The 18,339-nt window shown below is 38.8% G+C and overlaps 2 protein-coding genes and 1 long non-coding RNA gene across 12 annotated transcripts; 2 read left to right on the plus strand and 1 right to left on the minus strand.

Annotated features, from left to right (window-relative positions):
- The first annotated feature begins 1,236 nt into the window (after positions 1-1,236).
- Positions 1,237-2,613, plus strand: LOC144027706 (uncharacterized). The gene is made up of 2 exons (XR_013285515.1): positions 1,237-1,385; positions 1,988-2,613. It is a non-coding gene; the product is annotated as an uncharacterized LOC144027706 (long non-coding RNA).
- A 1,004-nt stretch (positions 2,614-3,617) lies between these two features.
- On the plus strand, positions 3,618-8,341 carry LOC144027385 (cornifelin-like). 7 transcript variants are annotated; one of them, XM_077534856.1, is made up of 6 exons: positions 3,618-4,379; positions 4,450-4,488; positions 4,641-4,746; positions 6,531-6,608; positions 6,694-6,881; positions 6,956-8,341. In XM_077534856.1, exons 4-6 carry the CDS (start codon positions 6,533-6,535, stop codon positions 7,151-7,153), a joined length of 462 nt encoding a protein of 153 aa, XP_077390982.1. In that variant the 5' UTR covers positions 3,618-4,379; positions 4,450-4,488; positions 4,641-4,746; positions 6,531-6,532; the 3' UTR covers positions 7,154-8,341. The 7 variants fall into 7 exon arrangements, with proteins under 7 accessions (XP_077390982.1, XP_077390981.1, XP_077390984.1 ...); XM_077534855.1 differs by having other exon boundaries at positions 4,665-4,746; XM_077534858.1 differs by having other exon boundaries at positions 3,618-4,746; positions 6,956-7,105; positions 7,685-8,341.
- On the minus strand, positions 7,936-15,764 carry ttc4 (tetratricopeptide repeat domain 4). Of its 4 annotated transcripts, none has more exons than XM_077534850.1 (10): positions 15,672-15,764; positions 14,187-14,304; positions 13,948-14,109; positions 13,781-13,858; positions 13,438-13,562; positions 13,277-13,363; positions 12,926-13,167; positions 12,740-12,824; positions 12,116-12,198; positions 7,936-8,900 (listed from the first exon to the last, which is right to left on the minus strand). In XM_077534850.1, the coding sequence occupies exons 1-10, from the start codon at positions 15,705-15,707 to the stop codon at positions 8,801-8,803; spliced, it is 1,116 nt and encodes a 371-aa protein (XP_077390976.1). In that variant the 5' UTR covers positions 15,708-15,764; the 3' UTR covers positions 7,936-8,800. The 4 variants fall into 4 exon arrangements, with proteins under 4 accessions (XP_077390976.1, XP_077390975.1, XP_077390978.1 ...); XM_077534849.1 differs by lacking the exon at positions 15,672-15,764 and adding an exon at positions 15,290-15,531; XM_077534852.1 differs by lacking the exon at positions 15,672-15,764 and adding an exon at positions 14,901-15,009.
- Between the last annotated feature and the right edge of the window lie 2,575 nt (positions 15,765-18,339).

Below are 18,339 nucleotides of genomic sequence, written 5' to 3' on the forward strand. Positions count from 1 at the left end.
AAACACTTTTTAGATTTGGAAATGTTCTCTGAATTTCAAGATTGATGCTACTTTTGACACGTGTTTATTGTTGACTTGTCTTATTTGCTCTTTCAGCATGGCTCCAAAAAAGACAGAATGGAGCACTGGCCTCCTTGATTGCTGTGAAGACAAAAGCTCTTGTAAGAACTAGTTCTTACTTTAATCATCGAGAGTTGTTCCGTTGTACTTACTGACAGTCCATAATTGTATCATGACTAGGGCTGGGTTAAAAAAAATCAATTGGCTGGCGATTGGCTGGCAACCAGCCCAGGGTGTACCCCGCCTACTGCCCGAAACCAGCTGGGATAGGCTCCAGCACCCCCACAACCCTAGTGAGTAATAAGCGGTTAAGAAAATGGATGGCTGGATTAAAAATCCAATAATTGATATTAAATTTATTTTCCTTGATGTTGATTCATAAAAGCATGAATCAATTATTTTAACATCTCTTTTCCCCATAAATTTATAAGAAAATTGAATTTCAAAGGCCAAGATTTTTTGTATTTTACTGTTTTTCTTTACTTTTACTTTGAACATGAATTTTCCCCTCATCTCTGAACTTATTGTACTTTAAGAAAATTCAGAATCTTTTTAATTTATATTTACAATTATGGAATTATAACTATGAAAATATTATCATCTGATCTATGTTGGTGCCAATGTTTATGTAACACTGACGTGATTATAACACTCAATCATTACACCAGTTGCTTCCTCCGCAAAATTTTATTTGGAATTTAATGTTTATGGAGTTTTAGCGTGTCCTACAGTCCTTGATATTTAAGAAGACTTCATGTTTCATAATTAATATCTGAATGAAGTGAAATGAATTGAAAGAAATCGAATCGAACTGAACTCTTTTGAATTGGAATCGAATCTATTGAGGAAATTAGAATCGATACCCAGACCTGGTAATGACACAATTTTATGTTGCCCCAAGAGTTTGTTATTGCTGGCAGGACAGAGTTGCACATCTTTTGTGCTTGTGTGTGTTTTAGTCACCACACGCCGAACAAAGTATGTTGATTTTTTTTTTTCACCTACTTTTGCCTTACTGACATTGTGCACACAAGATGTTTTATAAAGACAAGCCAGTTGAGGGTTTAATGATCACATCAAGTTGAGTACTATTATGACATATTATGCCATTTATTTATTTATTTGTTTGTCTTTCAGGCTGCTACGGTTTCTTTTGCTGCCCGTGTCTGGCCTGCTCAGTTGCGGGAAGTTTTGGAGAGAACCGATGTCTCCCATTGTGTGACATGTTGAGCCCTGCTGTCTTGACAGCTTTTGGGATCCCTCTGTTTGCACCCCCTGCAGCTTTGTCTCTCAGAGTGGGCATTCGCAACAGATTTGGTGTCAAGGTATACGTGATGTTTGATATTAACATTCGAGTTACGGCTGCAGGATTGTGAAAGGTTTGATTGTGCAACATATTGATACAGCATATTTCTTGCCAGAGTTAGTTTTGCTCATTGTAGGAGCGGATCTGTCTTATGCAATGAGCCAACCCTCATCCAGCCCCATATAGCAAGTGCAACTTTAGACAGAATGACAACCAATTGCAAGCTATGCTGGATTTGGATAATATTTTCCTGCTAGCTTATGCCGGCCGACTGCTTTCTCCTATAAACAGAAGCAGAGCCGAGACTGTGGAAAACAATCATAGTTTAAAGACAACGAAAATCTGGCACTTCTCAGATGCTAATGCTGTTATAACACTACAGTAATCTGTCATGAAGAAAACTCAATGCAACCCTGCTACTTGATGAGCCACCACTGGTAAATTTAACCATATCATCACATACTCAAGTAGTGTACAGAACATCAACACAGCATCCAGTACCGTAACATAAAGAGTAAGGGCGCCCCCTTAAGGCAATACGTAACAGTAGGTAACTAAAGTTGTGTTTCAATGATTCTGAAATGCAGTGAAAACTGCACTAATAATAGCACTTGTTCACAGGGCTCAATGTGTAACGACATCCTGACCTCGTGTTTCTGCATGTGGTGCACCTGGTGTCAAATGCACCGTGAACTGAAGTTCCGCAAGAAAAACCCCACCGTCGTCAATATGCAGCCTGCAGCCCTCTAATATGTTTTGGAATAGGGTGGCTACTTCCATAAGGTCAAAAAGGAGGACATATTTTAAAAAAAATTAAGTGTTCCCTCGCTATAACATGATTCACTTTTCATGGCTTTGCTGTTTCGCTGATTTTTTTTAGTGCAATTTTGTATGTTTTTTTTTTTTGTTTTTTTTACAGTATTTTATAAAATTTATAAAAGTTTGAACATTGAGAATGTGTAAACGAGAGAAATTTGAGAAAATGTAAATGCCTCGAGAAAAGTGTATAAACTGTGTGGTGCGTGGTTTTAGAGGCTTAAAACATGTATCATGAATTTAAAACATAAAGCTAACAACTTCACGGATTTTGGGTATTTTTTGTAGCCTAACCCCAGCGGAAAACGAGGGAACACTGTACATCAGACTCGTGGTGTATTTTCATCAACAATAAAGTTTTGCATAGTTTATTGATCATGTTTGTATAACTAATTGGTAAAAAAAAATATCAATAAAAAAATCTTAACTTCGTTTTGACTATTTATTTACCATGTTTTTAAACCACTAAGCAGCACGTTATCCCTTTAGCTGTGAGTAAATCACGAAAAATCTCTCTGTCCACTTTCACACCACAGTCTACACTTCTGTCGGACTAGTGACGCTTTACAGGTTGTGTCGAACATTGTTTCATTTTGACATATGGAATAGTCTTAAAAAAATAACATTCAATAAGGTTTTATTCTTTTATAGAACATATTGGCCAGCACGGGTGTACACTGCACCAGCGATGTTTTGACTGTCTAGCTGTCACATTTATCAAATCTACCTAGATACTCACTACTACTTGGTCACGAGTTGTCCGGCAGCTCCTCCTTTCAATCTGCCTCTGGTGGTTGTACGCCGCTGCTGCAGTTGATGATTTCTAACTTCTGCCATGACATGCGCAGTCAGCAGTGTTCTCTCTCTCTCTCTCTCTCTCTCTCTCTCTCTCTCTCTCTCTCTCTCTCTCTCTCTCTCTCTCTCTCTCTCTCTCTCTCTCTCTCTCTCTCTCTCTCTCTCTCTCTCTCTCTCTCTCTCTCTCTCTCTCTTTTATTTCTTTTTTTTTTTTTTGTTGCTTGTTTCAGACCTTAATGAGCCACTTACAAGTTAATTGTTTGATCGATTCACATTGAAGAGCCGTTCAAATGACTCTATTCGTTCGTCACTAATAAACTAAATGCGGCTGAAAAGGCGGACAAACCAGCATCAAACCAAACCAAAATAGGATTGTACGCCCTATTTGGAACACCACCACATGCCGGCTGCGTGAGCAAGTCATCACCAGCTTTTTTTTTTTTTTTTTTTTTTAATGTCTTATGTACAAACTCATTTAAAGTAAAGTGCCAAAGTGTACTTCACTGTGGCCTACAGAGAGAGAGAGAGAGAGCGAGAGAGAGAGAGAGAGAGAGAGAGAGAGAGAGAGAGAGAGAGAGAGAGAGAGAGAGAGAGAGAGAGAGAGAGAGAGAGAGAGAGAGAGTTACTCGAACAGTGTTACTATCATATCTGGTCTCCCCTCCTTAATTCACATTCGCCTTTGCCACAAAGCTGAAGTTGTATGGAAGTTTTCCGAAGTGGGAGATGAATGTAGCAATATACAGAAACATTCTTGAAGACAACCTGCCCAAAGTTAGGTGTGCCAAGCTTCTGGCCTCATATTCAAAAAGTGTGACTAGGCTGTAATTACTGCCAAAAGGTGCATCAACAAAGTAGGGGAGAGTGGGGTAAGTAGTGCCACTTTTTTACTTAAAGTGTCTTTAAGGCAAGAGGGCTACAGGAATGCCTCAAACTAAAATATGTTCATATAGTTTAGCATGTTGTGCATCCCTGGGAGCAATTACATTGGCTCTTCAAGAAACTGTTTGAGAATATAGCTTTAGGAAAAAGGGTTTTGTGGCACAACTTGCCTCCGGTGTGGGGTAGGTTGTGCCATTAGTCAGAATTCAGTGGGGTAAATTGTGCCATTAATAGCTGAAGTAAAAATGATCATTTTAATCTCACTAACGATAATACTGTATAAAAGGAAGACAAATTCAATACAAAACTTAGATTTGCAGGTTTCAGAGGCCTTTTCTTCTTTTCTGAATCTTCTGTTTCTTTTGTGAGTCTTCTCCAACTCCATCTTCTTAGGTGTGTCAGTCACAATTCTTGCTTTCACTTTTGTTTTCTTTTAAACAATTGCGTTCTTTGTTTCTGTGGATTTTGGCAAGGGAAAAAGACACATAACCCAAGTGAGCAGAACAACCGGATTTGTCACTTGGTGAGTGCTTGGGAGGGTAAGCCTGAGCTTCTTTTTTTTTCCCCCTTATCACTCACTCGATATTTTTTAGTGCCATTCCTGCAGATTTTGATCTCCTTTCCAACCTAAGGTATGTTCTTCCTCTCTTTCACTGCCCTTTTCAAGTCCTCAAGAGTTGAAAACCTGTCTGCCTTCCTTTTGATCTGGTGGCAGGATGAACTTTAGGTGCACAGAAAGAAACAAATCAAAATTTCTACTTTCGTTTTCCCGTACACATTCAAGTTTGGTAGCATTTTTTTGCTCTAGCGGCCCTACATCACTCAAGTTGATACTCCTATTACTTCATTCAACTGCACCTGCACCAAGAAGACCACATCAACTCCATCAGGTAAGATTTTATCAAGATCATAAGATCATTTTATCCTCTGTATCACATGAATTTGAGATACTATATGAAAATAAATAAATAAAATAAACACACATGCACACACCCTCACACATTTATTTATTTATTTTTAAATCTGGGACAGTTATGCCAGCTAACCCCGGGTTTTCACCGGATGCGGTTGCGGTGCGGTGCGTCTTGACTGCGTGCTCCGGACGGGTCAATTTTTTTGTCAATCCACACCGGCTCCGCACAGCTGCGGTCCGGCAGCTCCGTCGCCGCCCACTTCCCAACGTGTCTCGCGGGACCGCGCGCGCGCGATCATGTGGCATTTCACAACGACAAACATACAGAAAGTCTGTGCTCAACAGAGAAGCAGAAAGAGAGGTGGACTTCTTTTGATTTAACCTTTTCTTCTTCTTCTGCTATGAGATTCCATGCAGCATCCTTTTTTTGGTTGTCCTTGTAAAGTATATTAATAACGAGAGTCGGGTCAGTGCGGGTCCACTCTTTATTTCTGTCTTCCGCGTCCGGCTGCCGCTCAGTACGGCAAGCGAGACGGGCACAACAAGCAATCGCGAACATCAAACTCACAATACATTACAGTCCTTATAAAGAGGATGTGCCGTGTCATATATTATTTTGTGTTTTTCCACCTCCAATATAAACCTCTCCTCGTCCATGTTCGCTGGTGTCTAAACCGTGAATGAGCACAGGGCCCGGCGACGCCCACGTCACGTTTTGCTGAAAAACTTGCGAAATAGGAGCTGGCGAGTATTTTATTCTGAAAGGTAACCGGAAATTTATTTTGAAACTGCCTCGGTCTTCCTGTCCCGCTCGATGTGTTTTGTGCTAGCTTGCCATTTGCGGTAGTCGAGTGGTTAGCACGTCCGCTTCCCAGTTCTGAGGTCTCCGGTTCGAGTCCAGGCTCGGACCCTCCTGGGTGGAGTTTGCATGTTCTCCCCGTGCCCGCGTGGGTCTTCTCCGGGTACTCCGGTCTCCTCCCACATTCCAAAGACATGCATGGCAGGTTAATTGGGCGCTCCGAATTGTCCCTAGGTGTGCGTGTGAGTGTGTATGGTTGTTCGTCTCTGTGTGCCCTGCAATTGGCTGGCAACCAGTCCAGGGTGTCCCCCGCCTACTGCCCAGAGCCAGCTGAGATAGGCGCCAGCAGCCCCCGCGACCCTTGTGAGGAATAAGCGGTCAAGAAAATGGATGGATGGATATATATATATATATATATATATATATATATATATATATATATATATATATATACACACACGTTTTTTCTTCTTTTTTTAATTTTTTTTTAATTTTCTTTCCTTGTGTAAAGCACATTGAGTTGCCTTGTGTATGAAATAATAAAAATAAAACATCCTCTAGTTTCTGATCGTGTTTTTGCATGACTTGGCTTATATTTTTGCCCATTCATCTTTAGTGATGAGCTCTTCTTGATCTTCAGTTCCCTCCACAGATTTTCAACTGAATTCAAGTTTGGACCAGAGCAAAATTGCCATATTTTTTTTAAACACTTTTGCTGTATGTTTTTTGATTTTGCCATGCTATGTCCACAATATTAAAAAATTGCTGGGGCGTGGGTTATGAAAAATTTCAGGGCTTGACTATCAGTGAGAATAAATATTGACACTTGATTTAACACTTACATTCACACACTGTGGAATGCACTTTCTGAGCTGCCTTTCCAATGGACATGGGGAAAAAAAAAGAAAAGCACATTTTGGCAGGCATTGCAGTAAGATCAGGTTGTTTGTCATTTGTCACAGCAATGGCATCCCAACCAGGTCCAGCTCGTACAGATTGGAACAGTCACCTGTTGGACTGCTGTGAAGATTGCAGCACCTGTAAGACATATCGTAACGCAAACCGCATCAGACTGCCAATTATCAAGATTCTTTTCCCACTGATGATATCTTTCATTTTGCTCAGGCTGCTACGGTTTCTGGTGCTGCCCGTGCCTGGCATGCACGGTGGCAGGCAAATTTGGAGAGAACCGATGTCTCCCGTTGTGTGACATCATTAGCCCTGCCATATTTGTGATATTTGACATCCCTCTATTCGTGCCCCCTGCAGCCTTGTCTCTGAGAGCAAGCATGCGAAACAGATATAATATCAAGGTAGGGTGGATGAAGATGGAAGCCTTTTCACAGATTCTTTCCCAACGTAAAAGCATGCCATACTTTTCTCCCAGGGCTCTCTCTGTAAGGACGTCGTCATTTCCTGTTTCTGCATGTGGTGCAGTTGGTGTCAGATGCAACGAGAGCTTAAATACCGACGCAAACCGCCAACGGTCATTAATGTGGTCAACCAAACTGTCATCACTCAGCAGCCTCAGATGATGGTAATGAACCCAAACCCAGCACCACCTCCTTATTTTGGCCACATATAAGCAGCTTTCAGGTGGACTTTGTTTTTCTACACTACTCTCAGTGTGTGTATTTGAATTCAGTTGTTTTATTTCACTTATTTAACCATAATAATCTTGATGACACTAATTGAGTTTAGGAGATTCATTTTCATATTTATGATACATCAGGCAATGATACAAAAAAAATACTAGAAGTATGTGCGTATGTGATAATAAAAGCAATGAAGAAGCCATTTATTTAACAACATCAATTAGGATAAGCAAACATATGTAATGAGTCTTCAATGGTCAATTCAGTGCACTAATGGCAACCCCAGTGGAGATTCACACGTAGGCAACCAATTGGTAGGCATTGATTAAATGAAAGCATCCACTTATCCATTAAAAATGTAAAAATAGTATTTTATTTACAATGCTATTGAATAGATGAAAATTGAGGTACTCTTAAAACAAATCTAAATAGGTCATGTTGGAACCTCTGTATTAATTTTTGGATAATTGTGATGACGATTATTTGAATTATTTTCTTTGCTGCTGCGATTGGCTGGCAAGCAGTTCAGGGTGTACCCCACTACTGCCCAAAGCCAGGTGAGATAGGCTCCAGCACCCCCCGCGACCCTTGTGAGGAATAAGCGGTCAAGAAGATGGATGGATGGATTTTCTTTGCTGCTTTGCCCCTCCTCAGGCCATCCTACTGATTAGAGATTTAAGACAGCTGGTTGTGCCAAAGGCCCGGCATATAATAGGATTTTTGGGAGGTTGTGGTGAGGAGTGAAACAGTTTGTCAATCACTAAACAGTAGCTCAAGAGATAAATACGTTTATATTTGCTTATTTGTGTCAAAGAGAACAACAGATGTTTTGTAGTCAGAAACCCTTTGTTGAATGTGAAATGATCCCCGCGAGTCGCAGATCTCCTTGAAAGCTACTCTGTGTTTTTACTTTCTTTTTTTTTTTTTTTTTTTTTTTTTTTAAACAAAAGCATTCATAACAGAGAATGTTATATTTTTGTGAAATTAAAACTGAGTATAGTCCAGTCGCATCTTGTCTGCTTTAGTTCATATCCATCTTGTATAATCATCAAACCTGTCACGCTATAAGTACTTCTGGACCGTATGCAAGTTAACACGGCATATCATTGGTTGGCCAATCACTTTTTACTTCACTCTCAGAAATTGACAGAAATAAAGTTGTGGATGGATATTTAAAATGAGGTGTGATTTTCTTTTCTCTTCTTATCCACACGAGCAGCAAGCAGGAGCTTGTTACTAGCTAGCTAGCGTTTAGCTTGCCCTTTGCTTCTCAATTTTGCTATTCAATGTGTTTTGATGAGGTGCAAGATGTAAATTTGGCCTCACAACTTGTATTTACTTATTTTAAGCCTCAATTTATCAGTTTCCTACCAAGTTAAATCAGGATAATAGAGAAGGTATTAAAACATGATTACAGTCTTCACATCAATAAAGATCACTATTAAAAACGGTGAACCCTTTGAAACGGGATCGCTGAAATAGCTTTCAGTTTCAAAAAGGATGGTACCACCTTCTGTCGATATTTTCCAGCTTTTGCTGCCGCTGCCACAACAGGGTCCATTTTCTTTCGGCGAATAAAGTCTTTGGGCTTGAGCAAACATTTTCTTCTACAGTATAAAAACGGAAGGGCGTCAATTTCACATTCCCCGTATTTTCTTTCCTGATAAATACGTCTTCCAGAACGATGAGCCATTCACCAAAATGATGAAGCTGGGCGTACCCACTTTGACAAAAAACCTGCAAAACAGAGAGAGCATTGTCTAGAGCTGTAAGGAAGAAGGTCTAAACAAGTTGTTGAAAATACGCAAGGATCATATACTCTATGGCTGCAATTTTTAATTGGGTGTTTCTGGACCCAAAAGAGCGATTCTTGGTCGCTTGTAGGCAGCTAGTAAAAAAATTTTTGAGGTTAAGAACAAACAAGTTTTTATAGCGGCATAAGAATACTTTTTCACACGGTACAATTAACATGCTCCTTTAGAAATATTTACCGCAACCGTGACATGATAAAAACACGCTACATTCTAATTTTGCACACAAATTTCGGTTATGTTGCCACTGTATAAGCAGAACCCTGTTGTAAACTTACGACACTATAAGTGTATTATGGCCATATATTTAATTTCAATACAGTATTTTCATTTGTGTCCAGGCCATATTCAAGTTCGATCATCCCAGTCACTCTGAAAAGCACTATGAAGATGTAATCAATTGCAGTGCCCAGCTGGCAGCTAAGGTTGTACAGTATACCAGTACTGTAAAAGCACAGCAATACAAAACAATACCAGTATCAATATCCATCTCAGGGGTGCCCAGCCTGTTTTCCAGGATTCTCTCCACTAACACACCGGACTTGGACACCACTGATCTATCTACTTTATGCAGGTATAATTATGAGTCAGCATTTTTGTATCAGTGACTAGAGTTGAGAACCACTACCTTCCTTCCTGGTGCAAGAACTGCGCATGAATTAAATGTAATGACTGGCAATCTTGTTAATTGTGAAGACAGACACCTGTTGTATCATTCTTTCCAATCACAAGAGGGAAACGTGACGCACTCCATAATTAGAGCATGATTTATGGATTTAATTATTGCAAAAGGTCTTAGTCACGCACACATGTAAACAATGATTTAATTGTCAATTATGGCTGAGTAGCTAATAAAATACAGCAAAGAATTTATGCAAATATCATTAGGGATGTAACAATATCCAAACATCATGATACGATATTATCAGAATATGAAAGTCATCGATACGATAATTATCAAGGGGGGGCGGTTGATATTTAAAAAAGGTCACAATATTGTAAAAAAATAAAAAATAAAATAAAAATAAAAAAAAATAAAAAAAAATATTGTGCTTTTGTACAACAGCAATGCATATAAGCCACGTACAATCTCTAATAACAATATTGAGGCACTTACTTGCTAATGCAAGCACATGTTGATCTCTTCACAAGCAAATTAGGTTCCCCTTCATCTGACAATTAGCATACATTTGAATCACAGAAGGCCAAAACATCCCTAATGAAAATTAAATTGCACTAATAAGCTAGCCACTCGAGGGTGCTAGAACTGCACAAATGGAAATCAATGCGACTTTTTGTAACAGATGTATTCTTTTTAAATACTGTTAACATGACTACGACGATATTGTGGCAGTTTTAATATCACGATATTGCCCTTATTGTTACATCCCTAGATATCATCTTATTTATAGCTGATTAAGTGGAAGAATATCAACATGTGTCAAAGATAGTATGAAGCGCTGGTGGATAAGTAAAAAAACAAAAACAAAAAAACAAACAAACAACAACAACACAATAATAAACTATAGTATAATAGAGAATACATGGACCAATAGCACGATAGTGGAATCAATTACTTGGTTATTTATTTTTGGCTAATAATAGTGGGAAAAAAAATAAGGGCACACTTTAGCTTACACAAGGCAGAAAAAGTTCCAGGACTAATGTCACGAAAGATATATGGTCAGATTTAAAATCCAATTACCGTAGGTTTTTGCTTTTGAGGTAATCCCCTGAAATTCAGGCTTGTTACACACTTAAGGATTTTTATTTATTTTTTTTCAATCTCAAGAGATTGTTTATTGGTTACATACACCATGAAGACATTCTTATCTTTTATAGGGGGGGGGGGGGGGGGGAACACAATTTAACAACTTGATTATACTGTATATGCCGTGCTCCAAATAAAGTACAAAAATATTGTTTTCCAACACCAATCTAGCTCCCCAAGACAAAAATCTCATTTGATTAAATATATTTCGAATGAGGGAGCTCGAGGTGTGTTCTCTAATGGTGGTGTTATTATCACAACATGGGTTGGACTAGGAAATTTGTTTTTATTTACATCCACTTCTTTATCACTCACTCAGTTCACTTCCTGAATAGCTACATTCCATTCCATGTCACAATTCATGGAGTCAAGACTTGGAGTTGTCATCCTTTCCTATTCTTGGCCTAAATTTTCCACAAATTTGATATTTAAGATTGTCAGCCCGACCCGTTTCCCATCCTTTTATTGGGACACATTCAATAGCACAACTCTGACCACGAGATAACCTCAAAAAACACAAGACAATCTGGTGTTTGTTGGCCTTGGTAAGGAAGGGGCAAAATGAGAACGAAAACTTATCGTTCGATGTTTAACAAGCCTAATGTGCTTTCCCAGTCTTCTCTGCCATTGCTTCTCACACAGCCCGTAAAGATTTATGGCCATTTGGACGGTTAACCTGGCAAAAGCCAGATTGATAATTGTGAATCACTCAAGGGACTTCACATTATCAATCTGGGACTGGTCCATGGTGATTTGCTCGGGAAAGGCGGGACATTCTGTATAATACGTTGAGCCGATTGGACGATGTGGTATCTTGTGCACGTTTGTTTTGACCAATCACGTCAACGGATGAAAATGTCGTCTTCGGTCTCGTCTTAGGATAATAATAAGAAAAGAAAAAAAATGGTCATCTTTACCAGTTAAAAATACACGAAGCGTCTCTTCTCGCCTGTTCAACATTCAACAAGGAAAAGGTGAGTTATTCTGCGAGAACACAATTAATTGTAGCGTCCATTAGTCTATGTTAGATTTCGTTTGTTTACCCCGACGTCGGAGCTTCCTGGTTTCTTCACAGCTTTCCCCCCCTAAACAATACCTGATTGGTCTGAGCTAAAAATGGTCAGTTACAACATATCAAGCAGGAGTGGTACAAGATGTATTATCGTATTATTTGTGCTGGCAAGGTTACTGGATGGTGTCCTATGTTTTCAAATTGGGTCACCTTGATGACCCCCTTGAGCTTGGGGGAAAGCGGTAAAATAAATACATAAATAAATACATATATAAATTAAAAATTTTTTTTAAAAATAGTCCTGGAACTTTTCTGACATCTCATAAAAGTTTTCCTTCTATTATTTGACCATAATTACCTTTTGTGTTGCAACACTTTTAAAAGTGAACTTTCTGGGTCAACTTTGTAGAATGTCTCCCTCTCCTCATCCTCAAAGAACAGCTACAGAGTGAGAAGTTCGTTACTGATCAAATAAAACACTGTAATTGTTTAGTGTTGTTCTGATACTGTTTTTGACCCCCGATACCAATTCTGATACCCAGCTTTGCAGTATCAGCCGATGTCAACACCGTATCTATACCTAGTTTGTTTTTTCTCAACATGAAAAAGCTGCTCTGCTATTGGTTCAGAGCATTCAAGGGGCCAATAGGATATCTTGGCTCGGCATGCATTGAACACGTCACACGTCAATGAATGTCGTGCACAAACAAGCCAAGCTGCTGCATCCAAAGTCCAATATTAGCGTTGGAAATAATGGTATCGGCATGTAACTTGTAAGTACTCGCCAATGCCGATACCACTGTTTTAATGCAGTACCGGTATCGGAACAACACTAATGGCAAATCTCTTCAGTAAAACAAAATTCATTATGTATGTTTCATTATGTATTGACATTTGTTTTAGACATTGTATGCTTCAAATTATATAATATTACTGATGTTTTTTTTTTGTTTTTTGTTTTTTTAAGAATCAGAAAACAAACCTGTAAATTTTGCAGGTGATATTTTCTGTCCACATCCCAAGGTGGGAGTTCTTCTCCAAACATGACAGCAAAGTGATCTACAAAACTAATTGGGGGGAAAAAAAAAAAAAAAAAAAAAAAAAGAACTGATTTTTTTTTTTTTTTTAACAAATTAGATTATTCTTAACATCGTGCCACAAGATCTACCAGTTGTTCTCGCAGAAAGCCGAGATGAAGTCACTCTGCTGATGTTCCGGGTAGAGGAACAGCACAGGCCAATGCAGGGCGTGCTGCTCATCCAGGAAGACCTGAGCTCCTGTGGCCTGGTGCGAGCTGAGGCCGTCCAAACTCAGCTCGGCTATGGCGGTCGAAGACCCTTCGTCGTCATCCTCCCCGTCTGAACCCGACTGACGAGGCTTCACAGACTGGAGGAGCTTGATGCCTCGCTCCTGCAACAAAAACAAGATGTTGTGTAAGAGGTTTACAAATGTTTTCAGGTTGTTCCCAGTCAACAATAGATCTCTTGTCACTCAAGATTTTAGTATGTCTTTTTATAACCTTAATCGCAGCCATTAGAGCTTCTTTCTCATTAGCCAACTTCTTTTCTTTGACCTTGGCCTTTCTGGCATCTCTTTCTGCTGCCCTCTATGGGTAAAGAAAATAGAATAAAAACTGAATTACATAAATTGACACCAATTTACCTTTAGGAGTGATGCTACCTTGTGTTTGTTTGCTGATGTTCTCAGGTCCTGCAACTTTTTGTCTGTAGGATGAGCTCGAAGACCCTCTTCGCACCACTGCATGGCTGTCGCAAAGTTACATAACTCAATGCAACACTGAGCACCTGAACACACATACAATCACATTCAAGTATAAATGCAAATCACAATCCTAGATGACCACAAAGCCTGAGGAAAAAAAAAAAAAAAAAGTTCACATTAAACTGGTTTGAATGACATTCAATCTAATTAGCCGCAGTAATCATGTCCCTGTCTGACAAAAATAAACTTGACGAGCCATGCAATAATATTGTTTCACCTACCTAATTAGTGTAAACCATACCTCTAATCAAGGCTTTAAGATGGTCTGGTTTGATTTTCTTTGCGGCTGCAGCGTCATTCAGTGAAGATCGCATGTTGCCTACATGTCAGCAGATCACATCTCAGAAGTTACTCCTAATCATTGAGAAGGACATTGACTTCTTTGTAGTGTTTAAAAGAAAATATTACCGAGATGAAAGTGTGCTGCTGCTCGGTTGGTGAGAAGAACAGTGTCCAGGTCTTGGTCACCACATTTATTCTTCAAAGCTGCTGTGTATGCCACTATGGCCTTGAGGTAATTCTTCTCTTTGAAAAAGGCATTGCCCTCATTCTTTAAACTTTGCGCTTTTTCTGGAGAATGAAACAAATAATTTGCATCAATGTTGGACACATACGATATTACAGGATAACATTTGTGGTAGACCTACCTTCTGGGGTCCTGTCTTCATCATGGATGATCGCCTGGATATGAGCTAGCTCAGGATATTCTTTCGGGTCAATCTCATCAGGTGCCGTTTTCATGAACATGGGTATTTTATCAAACTCCTAAATAAGACCAGAGAGGAGGGGTGTAAAGAACTTCAGGCTAATGGTTGATACACTGGTTAACCATTTTTCTTGCATGGAATTTTTCAATTTATTTTAGGACGCAGAATCCAAATCTGGTGTTAGTTTTTGCTAATCTAATCCCTTTAAAAAAAAAATATATATATATATATATATATATATATATATATATATATATATATATATATATGAATTAAAAAAAAATCTGCACGAGGTGCTCAAGCATATAACAATGGGAGGAAGCTCGTTCCTTAATAATGCATTTCCACTGTTTCCAAACTATTTTTATACTTGCACCCATTCTGAGCATTATTGACCTGAGTACACAAATACTAAATAAGTGAAATATATTGAAACCGTAGTCATGGCGGTTGATGTTTGTTTGTGTGTGTGTGTGTGTGTGTGTGTGTGTGTGGGGGGGGGGGTCCATCTCTCCATGAAGTCCAGTACCAAATGGCCCATGACCCATGTGTGTAATGTGTTTCGCTGTCATATATATCCTTGTGTCACAAACGGCTGTTGCTCATTCAAGTCTACAATGACTGTAACAATCACCCAAATGTCTACTTACTTACGTCCTAACAAACAAAACAAATCTGCATAAAACAAAATTGTGGTCAAGTTTACAAACAACTGCTTCAAGGGGTGAAGTCCTGCAGGTTTTAGGGGTTTCTCTACTCCAACACAGCTATTCCAATTAACAGGATCGTTTTCAGCCTTATGCAGAGCTTGCTGATGAGCTGATCATATAAATCAGGTGTGTTGGAGAAGGAAACATCCAAAACCTGCACGACTCTGGCCCTTGAGTACTGAGTTTGCCCACCCCAAACCCAGTCCTAACACAAACTACAGCTAGCGCTCATAGCCTACCTAGCTACCATAAATAAATACTGTATATGAATAAGAGCCCCCTCGTCAGCAAAGGTGCGCCATTAATAAATGTTTAGTAGATAGTTCATTTTACCTCTTCCCAGTTGTCTTCATTGAAGGCATTTTTGTATTTATGGCGCGTGAAGGCTTCCGCGAAAACGTCATCATCGTCGCTATCATTTTGTACAGCCGGGGAGGCCATGACTTAAAAGGTTATCTGTGCGCCGTTTTCCTAAGTCTAAACAGACAATCACTGTCTAGAAAAGTGACACATTTCGAGATTGTCACACTGAATGCACACGTAACACTGGCACAACTCCCCAAATGGTCCGTGTGGCAACAGCCATGATGAGCCGAACATGTCACGTTTTTGTTTTTTGTTTTTTTTACACCTTATTGAACATTAATATTAACAACCACTCGCAAAGGACAACAACACCTTGTTTTTAAACCTCGTTTATTTATATAGGACGTACCTTATTCAATCCATTCTCTGAACCGCTCACCCTCATATATATATTTCAGTTCCAGGTGGGGATGTTTTGTTTGACGGACTAAACGGAAGTTGATTTGCCTGCTCATTTCCCTCCATTGATCTGAATATATGACTGGATAGTCGACGATTGGCCAAGACCTTTCTTCTCTTAGTATGTATTTATTTATTTTTAAATGAGTGTATAAACACAAAACACATAATTATCAACACCTTACACGTTAGGAGCAAAACGTTGGACCAGGTTTTCATCACTATAAACACAAAGTCAACCTCACTTTTTTTAATTAAGAATACACAGTGATATGCAAAACACGACACAAAAGTAGAACGCCACTTCTTTGTAATTCCAAAGCACTGATTGACATGTCACCACACTCACCAGCCAGTTGATGAATATTGTATACAAACCAATCAGGTTTGAGCGCTACAAAAACGCAGCTGGCAAGTTCACCTGCTTTCAACCAAAATGGAAGAAGTCAGAGGAAGAAAAGTGAGGGTGAGAGGGGGAATCAGTGGAGAATGAGCAGGAGGTAGAGGACGTGAAATAGGAGGAGAACGTCCTCATAGAAGAGGACCAACTGGTTATGTCATTCCATCATCAACCAGTGGATTGATGCTGAGGGAGGTCAAAATTTCAGCCATATAGGGGCTTTTTTTTCAACTGATTCAAGAAACAATTAACTTACTTCAACTTCCAGTGGTATTGATGCCCACAGCATCATGTTCATAGTGGTTATTTTAGGTGCGCTAAAAACTTTCTCCAAAGTCGGATATTCGAAAGTAGTCGACAGCAGCTATGGTAACCACATTTTGGATTTAACTTTCGGCACACCTCCAAAACTGATAAACTTTTCCTTTCGTTTTGCTGTAAACATTCAAGTTTGTCAGCATTGTTCAGTTTAGCAGCCCAACAATCACTTAAGTTGACATTCCTATCACCTCATCCACTGCACCTGCACCAAGACTAGGGGTGTGCTTTAAAAAAATAAAATTAAATTAAAAAAATTTTTTCTTAAAATGGATACGGCAATACATTACAATGCACGTATAGATATGCAGGCGGAGGAAGAATATCAAATTTATTTACAGCACTTCCAAACTTAACATGGTACATGTTTCTAAATGTACCATTTTTTCTGTAGTTTTGTTTAAAAACCAAAATAGAATGTGTTACATGAATAAATATTTCCTCAAATATTTCAAATAATTTCATTTTAGAGCTGTGAGTTTAATACTTTGATATTTTTATATGCCTCTTTATAAAGTTTCCAGATGTGTTTGTGAAAGTTGCTTCTTGCTCTGCAGTGCGTGCACATTTAGACAAGGCATGCCGCTTGGTGGTAAACCAGAAGAGCTGCGAACAAAAACATCTTTGCCATCCAGCATACTCGGGCTGGGGATTGCCGCCAACCTCACGATACGATACGTATCACGATACAGGGTTCATAATACGATAGTATCGCGATACATATGTATCCCAATCCTGATCTTCAGGCGATACGTATCCTGATATTTTACATCATTGACTTGCATTTCACAACAAAAGTCATATGTATACCTAAAGGATATGTTTATTATGCTGGATGACAAAATTGTTTCTGTTAGTAGCTCTTCTGGTTTACCACCAAGCGGCATGTAAGGTCTAAATGTTTACGCACTGCAGAGCAAAGAGCAGTATTCACAGACACACTGGGAACGTTTCTTAATAGGCATGAGCCGATATGAGCAGAAATATCAAAGCATTAAAATTACAGCTCTCAAATGTGCATATTTGAAATATTTGGGGAAATAAAAACTCCATTTTTTTTCATGTAACACATTCTATTTCATTTTTTTTTTTTAAACAAAATATAGAAAATTTTCTACATTAAGACAAAGTACATAAATGTTGATATTCTTCTCTGCTTTCAGTTTTCTTAGCTTATTTTTTAGGTACAATGCAAGCTGCAAAGGCAAACGTTAACTGCGTATTTAAAGTTAACGAGGAATATCGATTCTGACACCTGCGTATCGATACATTTATTGTAATGAGGCTCGCAACAATATATTGCCGTATCGAATTTTTGAGCACACCCTGACAGCATACTAAACATATCAAGTACACACATGACGGTTATAATAAAAATGCAAGTAAATTAATGTAAAAATATTGGGATATGTATCGCCTTGAAGATCATGGACTGGGATACAGATGTATCGCAATACATTTTGTATCTTGTTCTTTTTTTATGCTCTCACACTGTGTAAAAAAAAAAGAAAAAAAAAGAGGCCGTTTAATATCGGAGTAGCCTACGCTACTGATGCACTCATTTCTTTGCATACACCAATGTATGTTTAATCAAAAGAAGCAACAACGTTATCAATTGTCCATAACATAAACTGTTTCATCATAACAGTACGAGTTCTGACCACAATTAGCAGCAGATAGCAGATTGATCTGGTGTGTTCTTCTGACAAGTTACCACCATTGTTTAGATTAAGGATCCTTTTTTTAAAAAACAAAACAAAAAAACAAAACTTGTAGGACAATAAGAGTGTTAATAAAAGTATGTAATTGCTGCATTTAAGACCTTGTAATTTTATATATATAATAAATGCAACTTTCAGGCATATGTGTGACATTAATAAGGCATTGTGGCTACGTCCGG

This window comes from Festucalex cinctus, chromosome 10 (assembly GCF_051991245.1).
Source record: "Festucalex cinctus isolate MCC-2025b chromosome 10, RoL_Fcin_1.0, whole genome shotgun sequence".
NCBI classification, from domain to species: domain Eukaryota; kingdom Metazoa; phylum Chordata; class Actinopteri; order Syngnathiformes; family Syngnathidae; genus Festucalex; species Festucalex cinctus.

What these genes read in the sequence shown, in the direction of transcription:
- ttc4 (XM_077534849.1), bottom strand. Translation starts at nt 15,397, where the DNA reads ATGGCCTCCCCGGCTGTACAAAATGATAGCGACGATGATGACGTTTTC. An exon ending in ATGAAGACAACTGGGAAGAG is followed by an intron (nt 14,305 to 15,289) that starts GTAAAATGAACT and finishes GGTCTTATTTAG; the next exon opens with GAGTTTGATAAAATACCCAT. An exon ending in AAAGTGTTGCAACACAAAAG is followed by an intron (nt 8,901 to 12,115) that starts GTAATTATGGTC and finishes TCTGTTTTGCAG; the next exon opens with GTTTTTTGTCAAAGTGGGTA.
- LOC144027385 (XM_077534853.1), top strand. Translation starts at nt 6,533, where the DNA reads ATGGCATCCCAACCAGGTCCAGCTCGTACAGATTGGAACAGTCACCTG. An exon ending in CTGTGAAGATTGCAGCACCT is followed by an intron (nt 6,609 to 6,693) that starts GTAAGACATATC and finishes CATTTTGCTCAG; the next exon opens with GCTGCTACGGTTTCTGGTGC. An exon ending in GAAACAGATATAATATCAAG is followed by an intron (nt 6,882 to 6,955) that starts GTAGGGTGGATG and finishes CTTTTCTCCCAG; the next exon opens with GGCTCTCTCTGTAAGGACGT.